The sequence below is a fragment of the Typopeltis vanoorti genome, chromosome 3 (assembly GCF_054136105.1).
Source record: "Typopeltis vanoorti isolate ZY-2024b chromosome 3, IOZ_Tvanoo_1.0, whole genome shotgun sequence".
Taxonomy (NCBI): Eukaryota; Metazoa; Arthropoda; class Arachnida; order Uropygi; family Thelyphonidae; genus Typopeltis; species Typopeltis vanoorti.
The window spans coordinates 17,023,619-17,040,251 of NC_143551.1; the positions used below are offsets into that span (position 1 = coordinate 17,023,619).

At 34.7% G+C, this 16,633-nt stretch overlaps 1 protein-coding gene across 2 annotated transcripts in view; it reads right to left on the bottom strand.

The window, feature by feature from the left end:
• Trm1 (tRNA methyltransferase 1) overlaps positions 1-16,633 on the bottom strand; it is a 182,111-nt gene that overhangs the window by 80,512 nt on the left and 84,966 nt on the right. For both annotated transcript variants that reach the window (XM_090390569.1, XM_090390568.1), the window contains exons 7-8: positions 6,531-6,614; positions 4,571-4,643 (exon numbers count right to left, since the gene is read on the bottom strand). In XM_090390569.1, the coding sequence (XP_090246695.1) occupies positions 4,571-4,643; positions 6,531-6,614 (157 nt within the window). The remainder of the gene's footprint in view (positions 1-4,570; positions 4,644-6,530; positions 6,615-16,633) is intronic.

Here is a 16,633-nt window from a genome sequence, read left to right on the forward strand (position 1 = left end):
TGGACCCTCGACACTGCAAGGTAAAAGAGGGTATAAGGAAGATGATGATGATGTTATTCATTTCATTTAAAGAATCCTGAGATACATTATCTGCATGAAGCAAAGAGCTAAGTTTGATATCTCTGATTCCAATATCAGGCTTAACTGCACTTTCTTTAATAAGATGATCCATATAGATAAGGAATAAAAGTGGAGATAGTGTACACTCTTGCCTTAAACCTGAGTTTTTATCAAATCATCTTTCTGCATTTCCTTCATTTCTAACTGCTGACATACAACTTAAATATAGGCTGCTTAATGCTCAGTAAAGTTACATTTACCCCATATAATTATATCATCATCATCAAATTCCTGCCATGTACCCTTAAGGGGTGTACAGGATATGATAGTACTACATGAAAAAAATTACATCATTACTAACTTCCTATCTACAATTTTCCTCCAAATCAGTCTGTTACTTGTCAAGACTCCAACATTATCAGATCTTATATTTCTATCGTCTAAGGCACTTTGTACCGTATCAATCCACCTATATCTTGGTCTTCCTCTGGGTCGTTTTGCTGCCAACCTGGCAGAGAACACTTGTTTTGCTAATCTTTCTTCGCCCATTCTGTTTAAGTGACCATACCACCTGAGATTAGCTCTGCTAATGCATTCCTGGATGCAGACAATGTCAAGCTCTTTCCTAATATCCTCGTTTTTAATATGATATTGCCATTGATGCCATCTGTTCACGCCTATAATGTTTCTCAGCACTCTCATATCTGCGGTCTCTAGTCTCTGGTCAAGTGTTTTACTTCTGACCCAGCTCTCAGATCCATAAGTTAAAACTGGTTTGAACACTGTCTTGTATACAGTTTTGTATACAAGACTTGTATACTTGTATACAATTTAGTGTTCCGACTAATTTCTCTCTTATTCCATATGAATTTATTCAATTGACTTCCTACCATACCAGCTTTGCTGATTCTGTTGTCTATTTCGATATTTAATTTACCATCTTCAGTAAAAATCGTGCCTAAGTAGCTGAAATGTTTCACTTGTTCCACAGGTTCTCCATTCACAACACAGTTGACATTTTCAATGATAGTGTTTTAAAAATCTTTTATCTTTTTTTAAAAATCGTGGAAGTTTCCCTTCCACAATTTTTTCAGCCTCTTCTCTAATATGTTTGCATAATTCAGAATACTTATAGAGAAATTCCTCTGTAATTCTTGCATTCAGCATTATTCCTCTTTTTGAGAGTTCAACACTAATCACTTGGAATTTGACATTCTGACAGGGTCTTATGAATTATGCAGCGTAGCCATTGCAAAACTTTTGTACCTCTATATTTGAGCATTTCTGGTTGAATATCATCTATTCCAGCTTCCTTTTCACATTTCAAATTTTTGATGGCTTTTTCTGCTTCAAGTATGGATATGCACTCCTGTTTGTATTACTCATTTTCAAGAGTTTCAATTGTTAGTTTCATTTAGCAATCTTTCAAAGTAATTACTACAGACATTAAGATATTCTTCTCTTCACATCACCTTTATTATCTTTGATTCCTTTTACAGTAGTCTTTCATATTTCTAAGCTTTTCAATAGTCTCTAGAACATATTGCCACTTTCCTGATATTAATCTCCTATATAATTGTTGAATTCTTCCCATGACTTTTGTTTAGATACTTTTACACATAACTTAAGTGATCATACATTTTTCTCTGTATTCTTTTAAGGCATCTGCCAACTTATTTGCTAGAAACATTTGTTATGCTTTCTTCTTTTCCAAGCCTGATTCTTTTTAACTTCTTGTATCCGCCATGGTGTTCTTATTTCTCTATCCTTACAGACAACTTCACAATATCCCTCCCTAGGTGAATCAATAAATGTTTTCTTCAGAAATTCCACTGAGGCTCCAAGATTTGATTCTTGTTTTCAAACTGTTTCATTTTTTCATGAATAATGTTTGTATAGTTGAGTCTACAGTTAACCTGTGAAAGCTGCTTAAATTTAACTCTTTTTAAAACTTACATATTGCTCTTTTCAATGTGATATTCATTTCTAGTCTACATAAAACTAAGTGATGATCACTTCCAGTTTCAAATCCTCTGCATACTCTTGTATCCTGAACCAGGATGAAAACATCACTATCAATAATAACACAGCCAATGAGGCTTTCTTATTTATTGCATTGTCTCACCATGTGAACTTATGCACATGGCAAGACATGTGCACAAGTTCACATGACAAGTAATGACAAGTCCATATCCTGAGTAAAAATCAAGCAGATACTTACCATTAATATTGGCCTTGCTCTTTTCTCCAAATTTTCCTGAAACATTATCTGTATGCCTGGCAAGATTCATTTCCTACTCTGTAGTTTAGCTCTCCTACAAGGACTACTTTTCCAATTTTTTTGTCAGATCTACCTGCTATATGAGGATGTGCTGAAAAGTTGTGATAATCACCATGAAGGAATTGAAGTAGAACCATGTAACTTACACATTATTCTACATATTCCCCATGAAATATTATACACTTGTTACAATGCTGCCACATCTTTGCAATCCTCTGAGAAAAGTCTTTCTCTTGATGCAGAAAGCAGTCCTCAGCTGCAGATACGACTTCATCATCTGTGTTAAATTTTGTTCCTTTCAAGTGTTTCTTTAAATCTGGGAATAGGAAATAGCCAGATAGGGCCAGATCTGGCAAATAGGGTGGGTGGAGCAAACACTCAAGCTCAAGTTATGTATTGTCTGTTGGGTTTCATGAGCAGGTATGTTGTCCTGCAAAAGCAACGTGCCTCTGCTCAATTTCTCGCAGCATTTTTCCTTCAGAGCTGTTGAATAAACTGTTGCTGTAAGTTTCACATTTTTTTTGAGGTACTCGGTAAGGATTACACTATCCCTATCCCAAAAGACAATGGCAACAACCTTCCCTTCTGACATTTGGGTTTGGAACTTCTTTGGCTGTGGAGAACCTTTGTGTCTCCAGTTCAGTGACTGTTGTTTGGTCTCTGAGTCATAGTGATGAAGCCATGTTTCATCAACAGTCACAATAAGAACCAAAACATCTACACCTGATTTTTCAAAATGACCCAAAATCCATTGAGATGACAGCACACATTCTCTCTTTTTTGGTCAGCATTCAGATATTTGGTGACCCACTTCGCTGAGAGTTTCTGCATGTCCTCATGTTGGTGGATAACGACCGCACTCATTCCCTGAATATCCTCAGAGTCTTTGCAATGTTTCTGGCTGGCATTCATCTATCATCAAGGATCATGACATGCACTGCATCAATATTTTCAGATGTGATGCTGTGGAAGGTCTTCCTGTCCTGGGAGCATCTGTTGTCTCAGGATGTCCAGTTTTAAACTTGGCCACCAATCTGGCAACTGTTTGATATCCTAGGGCACAGTTCCTTAAAGTCTCATAAAGTTTGGTCAATCTTAGCTGTGGACTGTTCTTGCAGCACAAAAAACTTGATGACAGCCCGCACCTATCTATCTTCCAATTTCTTCAAAACCTCTGACATGTCTTCTTATATATCCTAAAAAAAAAAAGAACAAATCATTACAATTTGATAAAACATAAGGTTTAAAGGGTTTTACAATATGTTCTTTCTTGTGGTTATATCAGTTGCTTTAATATCATTTTTGTTCTAGGTATATATCAGAACCTTTCAGCCCCCCCCCCCATAATGACTTAAAAAAACTCCTCTCCTTCTTCCTTAGAAGAACCTTCTGTAGGATCATAGGCACAAATAAGCTTCTTGTCCATTTCCCCATTTGGAAGTCCACACATAATTCTACTTTAAATTGCATTCCAATCAAGAAATTTATCTTTGTGTTTGGTGCTGAATGCTATCGCTACTCCTTCCTCTCCTTGATCATTATTGTCTGAATATAATATCCTATACTTATTAATAAGTATTTAGTAGGATTTCACCTGTCTTAGTCTTCTTTGTTTCAGTAATGCTAATTATGCCCATGTGGCACTTTTCCAGTTAATCTGCAAGTTTAATTTCCTTTCAATGAATACTCCTTATGTTGATAGTTCCTATCTTCAGTTCTTCTGACAATGGATTTCTCTTTCTAACTGTTTAGCTAGAAGTTGAAATAGCTGGCTTTTCACTGTTTGCTCAGGCTCCCTGATGAAAACAGTGAAAACCTAGTTTAACTGGGTAATGTCCTAGCCTGCATGAAATGTCATCATGTACCATCATGCTTATTTCTGGTTTAAGCCAAAAGAGAGTAAAACTTGGTCAGCTGTACCTAAACTACCAGCACACTGTTATTTGTTCAGCACCCAGTGGATATCTAACAGGGTACACCACATGTAGGTGAAGATTGGACATTAGATCTGAAGCCCCTGTTAGTTCTCTGAATACCTTAAGTGATATGGATGTCTCCTTACAGTTACCTGGTTTTGATCCTTAAGTGATCCTTTAAGATATATTTAGATTTAAAAAAAAGATAAAAAGTCAGAATTAATTCATAAACCATACAACAAACAAAATGTAAATTAATAAATACAATACAGTTCTATATGCAAAATCTAAACTGAAGAAATCAAACTTTTACCTGATGTCTATGTCCACAATGTAAACATAATTTATTTACTGGTGGACCATGGCCTGGAGAATATTTTAATGAACTGGAAATATGCATAAATCATTTCAAAATTAGAACTAATAATAATATATTTTCTCTTAATTAAACTAAGTGAATACATTTCCTTTAAGTATCTACCATAAAAGTTAAAAGACAGTGGACAATACTTATTTACTATAATAAGTTATCTATCTAGATCCCAATTAAAATTAAGCTTACTCCTACAAATTAAGTAATTATGATAATTCATAAAATTATCCAATTCTAATGGATAATTTTACCTTGTTATGTTAACATTCAGAATAATCATGTTAAACTCATAGTAGTATATTTCAATGACTTTTCTTTTTTTAATCACAATAGAAAGATCAAAAATCATTGTTATTGTAGGATATAACAAACGTGACAAACATTGGTCTAAATCAACAGCACTCAATTATGGCCTATAAGCCAGATCTAACTTGATGACTGTTTCTGCTGAGAATAAAATGATAAATGATGTTTATGTAATATTAGTATATATCAATACGATATCCATGAATCACAGGTTTCTGATTAAAACTTTCCTTTCCTTTCTGTGAATAATACCAATAAAACAAATTTCAAAGCAATATTAACTTAAAACTATTTTATAGAGAAAATATATGCTTATTTTTTGAGATTATATTTTGCCAAACATAGTTATTTTAGGTAAAAACAAAATCTGTGAGTTTGTATTTTCTAAAGTGAAATATATTTATTTTATCTTTTGAAAATTCAAATTGAATTTTTGATAAAGAGGAATAATAATCTGTGTGTCTCTGCTGTCAAAGTATTCTTCTGTAACCAAATAATCTGAGGAGGTGCTTTAGCCACTTTTGCTATGTGTCCTCTAAACTCTAAGTATTGTTCACTAACACTCCCAAATTTCTGGATGTGTCAATTTTCTGGAGTACAGTTCCATCAATGGGATATACAGCTGGTAATCTTTTTGCCCCAAAATGCATAACCTTAAATTTTGCCACTCTCCTTTTCCCAAACTACCAGTCTATTCAAATCATCCTGCAAAATTTTAACATGATCTCTGTATTAATTATTGCTCTACCCAACTTTGCATCATCGGCAAACAACTAAACAGTTCCACTCAGATCTCTCCTATATCATTAAAGTATATAAATTAAACAGTAACAGGCCAAGAACAGAGCCCTGCAGCATACCATTAGTCACAGGCCTTTTTCTGGACTCTACACCCGAAGAAACTACTCTCTGATATCTCTCCATCAACCACCCTACCAACCCTATATCCATCCCCATGTGCTGCAGTTTACTGATTAGAATTCCATGTAGTATCCTGTCAAAGGTTTTGCAAAGTCCAGCAGTATCACTGTAAACACATTACCTTTATCCAACTGAGCAGTCCCTGTATTATAAAACACGAGCAAGTTGCTGAGACATGACTTACCCCTCACAAAACCATTTTGTCCCCATATAGTATCTCATTTCCATCTATCCATTTCTCTATTTTGCTCTTAAAGTCCAAAGAGAAATAGATGATGCTTTAATGTCTGTTATCGAGGGCTTTATGAAAAGAAAGAAGTCACTATTCAATCATCTCTTGATAATTTCATACAGAAGGTTGAATTGCCAACCTTCTGTATCTGTGCATCCTGCAAATGAAACTTAGATATAACCATTAAAACATGTTAATGCATTACAATCACATACTGTAAACACATATGTAATAAGGGTGACATGGGTTAAATCTAACTTACGTAAAATTCGAGTTATGTAACGTATGCAGAATGCAACTCTTATGTAAGCCAGGGATTGCTTGTATTGACAAAATGGGGAACTATTTTTATAAATACTATCTCTCATTCCACCAAAATGTATTTTATTTTAAAAAAAATTATATATTATTTACAAAACCAGAAAGCAAAAAATTACCTACCCATGTTTTCCGGTATCTACTCTGCCAAGAGGCTGAAGATTAAAAGTTTCACAACCAACACACTGATACACCATAGCAAGTTTGCTGAAACAATTTTAGAAAAAAATTAGAAAAAATTGCCCTTTCACAAGAAAAAAAAAAGTAGTATTAAAATAATCCTAATCACTAGAGGTGCAATAGTTTGTATAAATCAAAATTTTATGAATGAGCACACCAAACAGAATATTTTTTTGTAATAAAAAAAAATAAAAAATTCTGAAACATAAATTGGGATATGGAAATTTAGTATCAATTTTTCAGTTATCATATTTTCAGCAAAACTTGTTCTAAAATAAGTTATTAAAACAATATTATTAAACATTCTTTTGCTTAATGATAATTAAAACTGATTTAATTATTAAATAAATGGAAGACCAATGTCAATATTATTAATGTTGTCTTTCCAGTACAGAAGGCCAACATTAAGTCATCTAGACTTAATTATAAATTACCAAAATTGCTACTTTCTGTCTCTGTTTATTTTTTTTATGTGAATCCCACACACAAAAGGTTGTAAATCTATATATAAGGGGGACCGGAAAGTAATCAATTTTTTGAACTACATTTTTAATATAAATTTTATTAAAGAACAAATAACATTATTCAATTCTATAATCGCCATAGTTAATTATAACCTCATTCCAATGATCTACTAAGTTTAGAATTCCTTTTTTGAAAAACGTTTTTTCTTTGGAGGCAAAAATGATATCAAACTCTTTTGTACATCATCTTGCGAATGGAAGGTTTTATTTCTTATGCTGTGTTCTGAATAAGTGATAGTCACTAGGGCAATATCCGGCGAATATGGAGGATGTGTTAGAAGTTCCCATCCTAACTGCCTAATTTTTTCTTGAGTCATTCTTGCAGAATGTGGTTTTGCATTATCTTGCTGCAAAATTATCCCTTTTCGATTGACAAGCACAGGACGTTTGATTAACAATGCTTGATGTAGTCGCTCTAATTGTTCACAGTAGATGGCTGCTGCGATGGTCTTACCTTAATGAATGATAAATTTTTCGTCACCATAGTCTTACCTTGTTTCATGAGTTCGTAATGAATAATTCCATGAATATCTCACCAAACGCACAACAGAACCTTTTGTGGATGAAGTCCATCTTTAGGTGTTGGAATTGGAGTTTGATTTGGAGAAAGCCACTGTTTTTTGCATTTATTATTCTTATACAGCACCCATTTTTCGTCACCAGTTACGACTCGTTCCAAAAAGGGGTCATTTTGTTGTCTGGTCAACAATAAATTGCAAATCGCCTGCCTCTGTGCTTTATTGTTTTCTGACAGTTCATGTGGTACCCATACACCCTGTTTAAGAACCTTGCCACTCTTATGTAAGTGCTCTTGGACAGTTGACCATGATGAATTGAGTTTCTCTGCTAATTCTTGTATGGTTTGTTTTGGATCTGATTCAACGAGAGTCTAAGAGCATCGTCATCTAGAGTAAGAGGTCTTCCAGATCGAGGACAATCAGAGAGATCAAAATATTTTTTTGCAAATCTCCTAAACCATCACTGACATTTGTTAACCATATTTGCTCAACTTATGGAGACATTTGTCCCCATAAGTTGAGCAAATGATTTTGGTAGCCTTGGTAGCATTCTTTCCTTGGTGAAACAAAAACAGCATACAATGACGTAAATGGTGCTCTTCAACTTTAAAGTCCACCATATTAAAAAAAATAATCTAAAATTTAAAAAAAAAACAGATTTTTTAAATAGAAAAGTAATGCTAATATTTAAATAAAAATCAAATTTAATAATTTATGTGTTATTTAAGAAAAAACAATCAGCTAAAAATGACCTATTAAAAATAATTGATTACTTTCTGGTTCCCCCCTTATACATTAGTATATTCATTAAATAATTTAAAAACTTTGTACTAGACACATGGATCGCAGATCCATAATATCTAGAGCATGCGAGCAATTTGGTTCGTAGATGACTGCTTTCTTACACTCACTTCAACATGTATCCCACAGACACAAAATTTCAGCAACGTGTATTCTACGAGTACTTCCATGGTCACTGCTCCAATGAATTGGCAACTATCATTCCTCCACTTTGTAGGGCTTGTTAAAACAAGAGCAGCAGCTCTTGTTTTAACAGGCACAAACACTGAAAATAGATGCTACTAGGCAGCTGCCTAGCATCCATTTCAGTGCAACTGTAAACACGCAAACCTCTTTCTCTTCTTCCTCTTTTATTCCATCAGCTTCTATCCTCTAGAACAGCATTTCTCATGAAGTATTTTCAAATAACTACAACCTGCAACTGCTAAAAAAATGATAAACTTCTTTCTCAATCCTCACCTGCACTCCAAACACAGCACTGACATGCTTATAGGTTCTTCTACCTCACATGTATGGGATCAATCTATAAAATATATATAATTAATTACAGCAAGCTTACCGTATTTTATAAGTTTCAGAATACTCAAAATATATATTCTGACAATTTTTTTTAATGTGAATATCACATACAGAAGACCTTTAGCCTATAGTATCACTATTAGTACCATGGATGGATCAAGGGTTTAGAAAATCCAGGAAAACCCATTTCCAGAGACCAAACATGATTTTTTTTTTCTGTCAAACAACCTCACACTTTCAATTAGCAAAGTGACAGTCTCACACCAGGTGATGAGATGAGATTCATTAACTGCCTAAAGACATTCTCAAAACAGATATGCCAATAGTGGGATTTGAATCCATATGCTGGAGAGTGGATATGCTAAACACTTAAAATTCACTATGATTTTACTAAAATTTTACTACAAAATGGATGTCATAAAAGTTTAAGTTCTATCATCATGCAAATACACAAATGATCTACAAAGTTATATTAACAATAAGAACCTATTAGCAGGACAAGAATCCTGCACTGTATACCTCCAGTAAATATCTTCAAGATGTCCAGAGACCCTTCAACATGAAAGAAAATTATCTTAAATTACAACAGTGAAAATCACTTCAAGTGAATACATTCTTCAAGTATGAAATGGTGCCAATACATCAACTGAGATGAATATTCATGTTAGATTATGAACAAGAATCTAAAAGTTGTCCAACTAAGTCATGCAGACTTACAGAGGAGAGTATTAAAAAAAAAAAAAAAAAAAAAAAAAAAAAAAAAAAAAAAAACCATGAAAGTAACTTAGGTCTATACAAAAATGTCAGGAGTATAAGAGACAAAGGATTTGAGTTAGTTTGTTCTCAGTGAATATGCTGTGGCCTCAGATTATTGGCATTAGTGAGGCCTGGCTCTCAAAAGCAGATGTACTAACTGGAAATGAGTATAAAGGGTACAGTGTTTTTCAGAAAAGAGAGACAAGAGAGGAGAAGAAGGAATGCAATTCTAATGATATCAGATGATTCGGGTCCAGTTAGGGATAGAAAAGTTCTGACTGCAGTGTTAGTAACAATTCCATGTAGCAAAGCTTGACACTATATAGTGTGAAACCTAGGGAATTAGTTGATGGTGACAATGAAATGCATTGCCAAATAAACCTAAAGGGTACTAAATGAATATTAATGACAACTAATTATCTGAACACTGATTGGGTAGCAGTGAATCTGATGAAAAGAATGCAGCTAAATTTACTGAGCTGTTGCAAGACAATTTCCCTAAGTAGCATGGCAAGACAGAACACTAGGTCAGAGAACATTAGACTTGTTTATAGCGTCAGAGTGAGTTTCAGTAAGACATGACTGAAGTAGCATGTGACAAAAAGAATTCTAGGTAAAAGAACATTGAACTTGTTAATAGTGTCAAATTAGTTTTCAAAAAGGATATGACTGTTCTGCCTCCAGTTGGTGAGAGAGTGATCATGCTGTAGTGAACTGGGAAGTGGCTAAGTGTTCCATTTAGAAAAGGTTACATGCTGAACTTCAAAGAAGGATATGCAACTAACGAGAATATTAAGTTTAATCCAATAATATTGGCTGCTAGATGGGAAGTATTTAAAAAATATGTAAATTAGACAATATTAGAACATGTCCCTAGAATTTGAAAAATAAACAGGATGGGAGTGAAATGGATGTGTAATTTTATTAAGTAAGAAAGTCTTTAAAAAAAAAAATATGTATACAAGGATGATGTCAGTTAAGTTAATGGAAACTGTAAGCTGCATGCCAGAAGAATTACAAGCAGAGTACGAAAAGAAACTGACTCTGCAAGCTAAAGACAACCCAAAAGAATGCTATCATGATGTTTCAATTAAAACAAAAAATGAATGTGAAAGAATAACTATCATCAATGCTGATGATAAGTGAGTGAGTGGGATGCAGAAGAGATTGTTTGACTGAGTGTTCATTTTGCTAAAAGCCATCAACCTAGTGTATGAAGCACAAGGCTCAATGCTGCTGCTACTACAGTAGAAGAAACTCAGAATGTGAATATGAATTCAGAATAGGGACTGATGGGATATCAGCAAGGAAGCTAAATGATGTTCAGAACTTTCTGTTCATTTGACCTGGCTGTATAATTCCTCAGAACAAGGAAGATTCCACAAGAGTGGAAAAAATGTATGACAATTACATTGCACAAGCGTGGTGCAAAGCTGAATTTGTCAAACTACCAACCTATCTCTGAAGGAGTGGTGAAGATTTTGGAAAAGTGGATAAAAGATACAAAAATAGGTTGGCAAAGAATCTATACTCTGCAACGAACAGCATGGGTTTACTAATCGAAGGTCATGTTTGAGTAACTTGCTCACATTTTATAAAAATGTGACAGTTGAGTTAAACAAGGGGAATCAATACACCATGATATTTTTAGACTTTGCTAATGCTTTTGACAGTTTCAGCATGAAGGCTGTTGCATAAGTTGGAGGATACTGGACTGAATTATACTAGTTTGGATAAGAGGAGAGATGACTGACAGATATCAATTTAAGGCAACCAGTAGTGTACCCCAGGAATCAATTCATGTTCTATTCCCCCCCCCCTTTTTTTTTCCTGTATGCTAGTGTCTGTAGTCTACAAATTCTCAATCTGTCTTCATAATCTGTTACACAATCCTTAATATAATCTTTAACACTCTGTTTTTTCTTTGCACTATCTCCATTATACTGGTAACACCACAGAAACTAGGAGAACAAACCTGCATACAACAGTCCAAGTGAAGTTGTATCACAGCCTTGTAAAAAAGGCAAAATAACTTCCTTATTCTTATATGCCAATACCCATTTCAGCATTGTAATTATTCTCTGAGTTGTATTCACAATCTTTGTTATATAGTCCATTAACTTCACCATCTTAGGTACTAAAACTGCAAGATCCCTAGCCTGGTCAGTTTCTTCTAGCATAATTCCTCCAATATAATATGTCATTGGATTAATCCCTAAATCTAAACAAATTTGAATGCATCTGAAAGATCCAAACTTCAGAGACTAAATGAATGACCAAATGCTTCTTTCCCTAAATAAAACTCCATAATCCCTGTTCATTATGCCAAAGTACACAACTTTGTCCTTATTAACAATGAACTGACAGCCATTTTCACATGTCCATAATTCCAGCTTATTCAAATCATTTTGCATATGCTGCATGTCAGTTGCATTCCTGATTACCCTGCCTCTCCTTGCATCATCAGCAAACAGTTAAACACCTACTGTTAAATCCTTTCCAATGCCATTAATGCAAAGCTTGAATAAGAGTTCACCCAGAACTGACACCTGTAGTACACTATGTCAATTTAAATCTTGCAGACACACATCGCCCTTATACTACTTTTTGGTATCTGTCAGTCAGCCATTCTATTTTCCATGTTAATATTTTATAATCCAATCTGATATTCTCCAATGTATACAACAGTGGGTGCTCAAGGGTCAAAGCTATATGACTGAGAGGAGACCTCCACATTGCCATTAAAGGAATGAGGAGAACTGATCAGGCCTTCTGACTTAATGTCCAATCTTCACTTTCTCGTGGTACACCCTGTTAGGTATCTACTTGGATACTGAACAAACGAAGATGGACTGGCAATTTGGGATTTAGTCAACCAAAGTGTTTTCTTACTGACTTAAACCAAAAATATCAAATGATGGTACAACATCACAGAATTTCGTTCTGACTGGGGTATTGCCCAGTTAAACAAGGCCCTCGTTTTTTTTTTTCCAGGGAACCAGGGCAAACAGCAAAGTCAGCTACTGGAACTATCCTAAAACTCACCCCAACTCAATATCACCAGAGTTCAGAATCGGTACTATCAACATAAGAAACATGAATGCAAAGAAATGGAGCTAGCTGAGGAATTGGATAAGTACCAGAACGACATAATAGGGGTGACTGAAACAAAAAAGGGAAAAACTGGTGAGATCTTTTTCAGCAATAAATACAAAATGTTATATTAAGGCAATGACAATCAAGGAAAAGAAGGAGTAGCCATAGTATTCAACACTAAATACAAGGCTAATCTTCTTGAATGGCATGCAGTCTCAAGTAGAGTGAAGCGGGAAAATATGAGAATGGGGAACTGGACAATGAGACTTATTTGTGGCAAAGAAGGTTCTACTAAGGTAGAAGTGGGGGAATTTTTTGAGACTTCAGAGAAAGCAACTTACACAATGAAAAAGGAAAAGTTGGTCCTTGTTGGGGATCTAAATAGCAGAGTTCGAAATGATTGTCAGACATACAAAAATATTTTGGGAAAATTTGGAAAAAAGAGCAAAGTAATAATAATGGCAAATACCTGATGGATTTCTGCTCAGGACATGGACTGGTTATTACTAATACAATGTTCCAACATAAATATGTGCACAAATTCACATGGAGAGAAGAGGCAAGGAATAAGAAAAGTCTCATTGACTATGTTATTGTTAATAGTGATGTTTTCCCACTGGTGCATGACACCAGAATGTACAGAGGATTTGAAATTGGAAGTGATCACCATTTATTCTTGAATAAATGATAAAATTAAATTTCACATTGAAAAGAAGAATTGTAAGAAAGTTTTAAAGGGAATAAAAGTTGAGCAGCTGTTAGATGTGAACTATAGACTAAAATACACAAACATTATTCAAGAAAAAATGAAAGAGTTTGAGAACAGGAATCATTTTACATATGCTACATGTCAGTTGCATTCCTGATTACCCTGCCTCTCTTTGCATCATCAGCAAACAGTTAATACCTACTGTTAAATTCTTTCCAATGCCATTAATGCAAAGCTTGAATAAGAGTGCACCCAGAACTGACACCTGTAGCACACCATATCAATTTAAATCTTGCAGACTCACATCTCCCGTATCTTTTTGGTATCTCAGTCAGCCATTCTATTTTCCATGTTAATATTTTATAATCCAATAAAATATCAAGAAGATGGCAAGATATTCTGGAGGTTGTTGAAGAAGCTCAGAAATGGAGGAAAGAGTGCTGTAAAAGGAATTAGAGATGATAAAGGTGACATGAAAACAGGAGAAAAAGATATCCTTGAAGTATGGAGTAATTACTTCGAAAAATTGCTAAATGAAACAAGCAGTGATGACAGCACAGTGGTAAAATACACTTACCAGGCATGCAGTCAGGAATACATAGCCATAGCTGAAGTAGAAAAAGCCATCAAAAGTCTGAAATGTGGAAAGGCAGCAAGAGTAGATGATATTCGACCAAAAATGCTCAAGTATGGAGGTATAAAAGTTATGGAGGTATAAAAGTCTTACACTGCATAGTTCAGAAGGCCTGGACAAAGGGATGAATTCCTGATGATTGGAGTAGAGCTCTCATAGTACCCATATATAAAAAGTGAAATAAAACTGATTGCGAGAATTACAGAGGTATTTCTCAACTAAGTGTTCCTGGTAAGATATATGCAAGTATACTTGAGAAATGTTTGAGAAGGATTGTGGAAAAGAAGCCTGGTGAAGAACAACCTGGATTCAGGCCAAATAGAGGGTGTCAGGATCAGATTTTCACTTTATGTCAGATAACTGAGAAATCATGAGAATATAACAAAGATCTGTATTTAAGTTTTGTCGATCTGGAAAAGGCATATGACAAGGTGCCAAGATAGAAGCTATTCAAAACGCTACAGTTATATGTCATCAATAGGGCATTATATCAAGCAATACTTAGTCTTTATTTGAGTTGTAAGTTAGCAGTCAGAATTGAAGGAAGTACAGGAAGGTGGTTTAATGATAAATCTAGTGTCAGACAAGGATGTGCGTTATCCCCTCTGTTACTCATTATCTATATGGATCATATTATGAAGGAAAGTGGTATTAAACCTGATATCAAAATTGGAAATGGTAATGTCAGCTCTTTGCTTTATGCAGACAATGTTATACGTCTAAATAAATCCACTACAAGCCAGCAAGATTCTCTGACTAAATTGAATAATTCTTATAATAGATTTGGTATGAAGGTCAGCAATAACAAGACAATGAAAATAGGCAGAAACATGGAAAATATCAATTACATTAGGAATGAAGAACCTACAGAACAAGTAAAACATTTCAGCTACTTAGGCATTATTTTTAGTGAAGATGGTAAATTAAATATAGAAATAGACAACAGAATCAGCAAAGCTGGTATGGTGGGAAGTCAACAGAATAAATTTATATGGAATAAGAGAGAAATTAGTCAAAACACTAAATTAGCTGTATACAAGACAGTATTCAAGCCAATTTTAACTTATGGATCTGAGAGCTGGGTCAGAAGTAAAACACTTACCAAAGACTAGAGACTGCAGATATGAGAGTCTTGAGAAAGATTAGGGGCATGAACAGATAGCATCAATAGCAATATCATATTAAAAATGAGGATATTAGGAAAGAACTTGCCAATGTCACCATCCAGGAATGCATTAGCAGGGCTAATCTGAGGTGGTATGGTCATTTAAACAAAACTGGCGAGGAAAGATTGGCAAAACAAGTGTTCTCTGCCAGGTTGGCAGGAAAACGACCCAGAGGAAGACCAAGATATAGGTGGATTGATACAGTAAAAAGTTCTTTAGAAGATAGAAATATAAGATCTGATAATGTTGGAGTCTTGACAAGTAACAGACTGATTTGGAAGAATATTGTAGATAGGAAGTTAGTAATGATGTAAATTTTTCATGTAGTACTATCATATCCTGCACACCCCCTTGAGAGTATATATCAGGAATTTGATCATGATGTATACAACAGTCTTACTTGCTGTATCTTGTCAAAAGCCTCAGCAAAGTCCAAAAATATGATGTATCCATTCCCCTTATCTAAATTAACAGTAACATTATTATAAAATGTGACCTTGCCTTAGTAAACCGATGCTGTTCACTGCAAAGTATATTCTCTGTCAATCGATTTCTGTAAGTGAGTTCTTAGTAACCGTTCAAAAATCTTAACCACCACTCCAGAGACAAACCACCTTTGTGCAATGGAATAATTACAGTCTTTCCACTCCTGTGGAATCTTCTCTGCCCAAATTATATGGCCTGGTTAAAAGAACAACCAGTTCAGCTGAACACTCTTTTAGCATTCACGCAGATATCGCAACAGTCACTCCTGCCAAATTCTTATTCAGTTTGTGCAACAGCTCTAGTAACTCCTCCTGAGTTGCTTCATCAATTGAAGAGGTAGCAGTGAACTTAATATTGCACACCAGGTTGGTATATTTTAGCAAAATCGGCACATGTTAGTTGAACAATTTCTTCTGCATCTGTCACACACACCTTCAGCAGTTATTCCTTCATTGCCATCCATTCTTTTATCTTTCATGTGGAACATAATGACAGAAATCTTTTGGGTTTTCTTTAGCTTGGTGAGCCAGTTTCTTTTCATACTAAGACTTAGCTTTTACATACAATAGCTTTAACTCTTCTGTCTTCGACTTATAATTTTCATCTTCTCTTCTTCTCTATTCCTGGCTGTTCGAAAAAGTTCCTTATATGTTCTGCATCCCGAGATGTTCTTTATTAATTTCAGCCAGGTAATTCTTGGTCTTCCAGGTCTTCTTTTTTCAGTTGGAAAAGTATTGATTAGGACGTTAGGAAGTCTGGCTGCGTCCATGCATACAGTGTGTCCAAACCATCTCAGTTGTTGTTTTCTAATTTTTTCTATTATTGTCTTTTTATAAA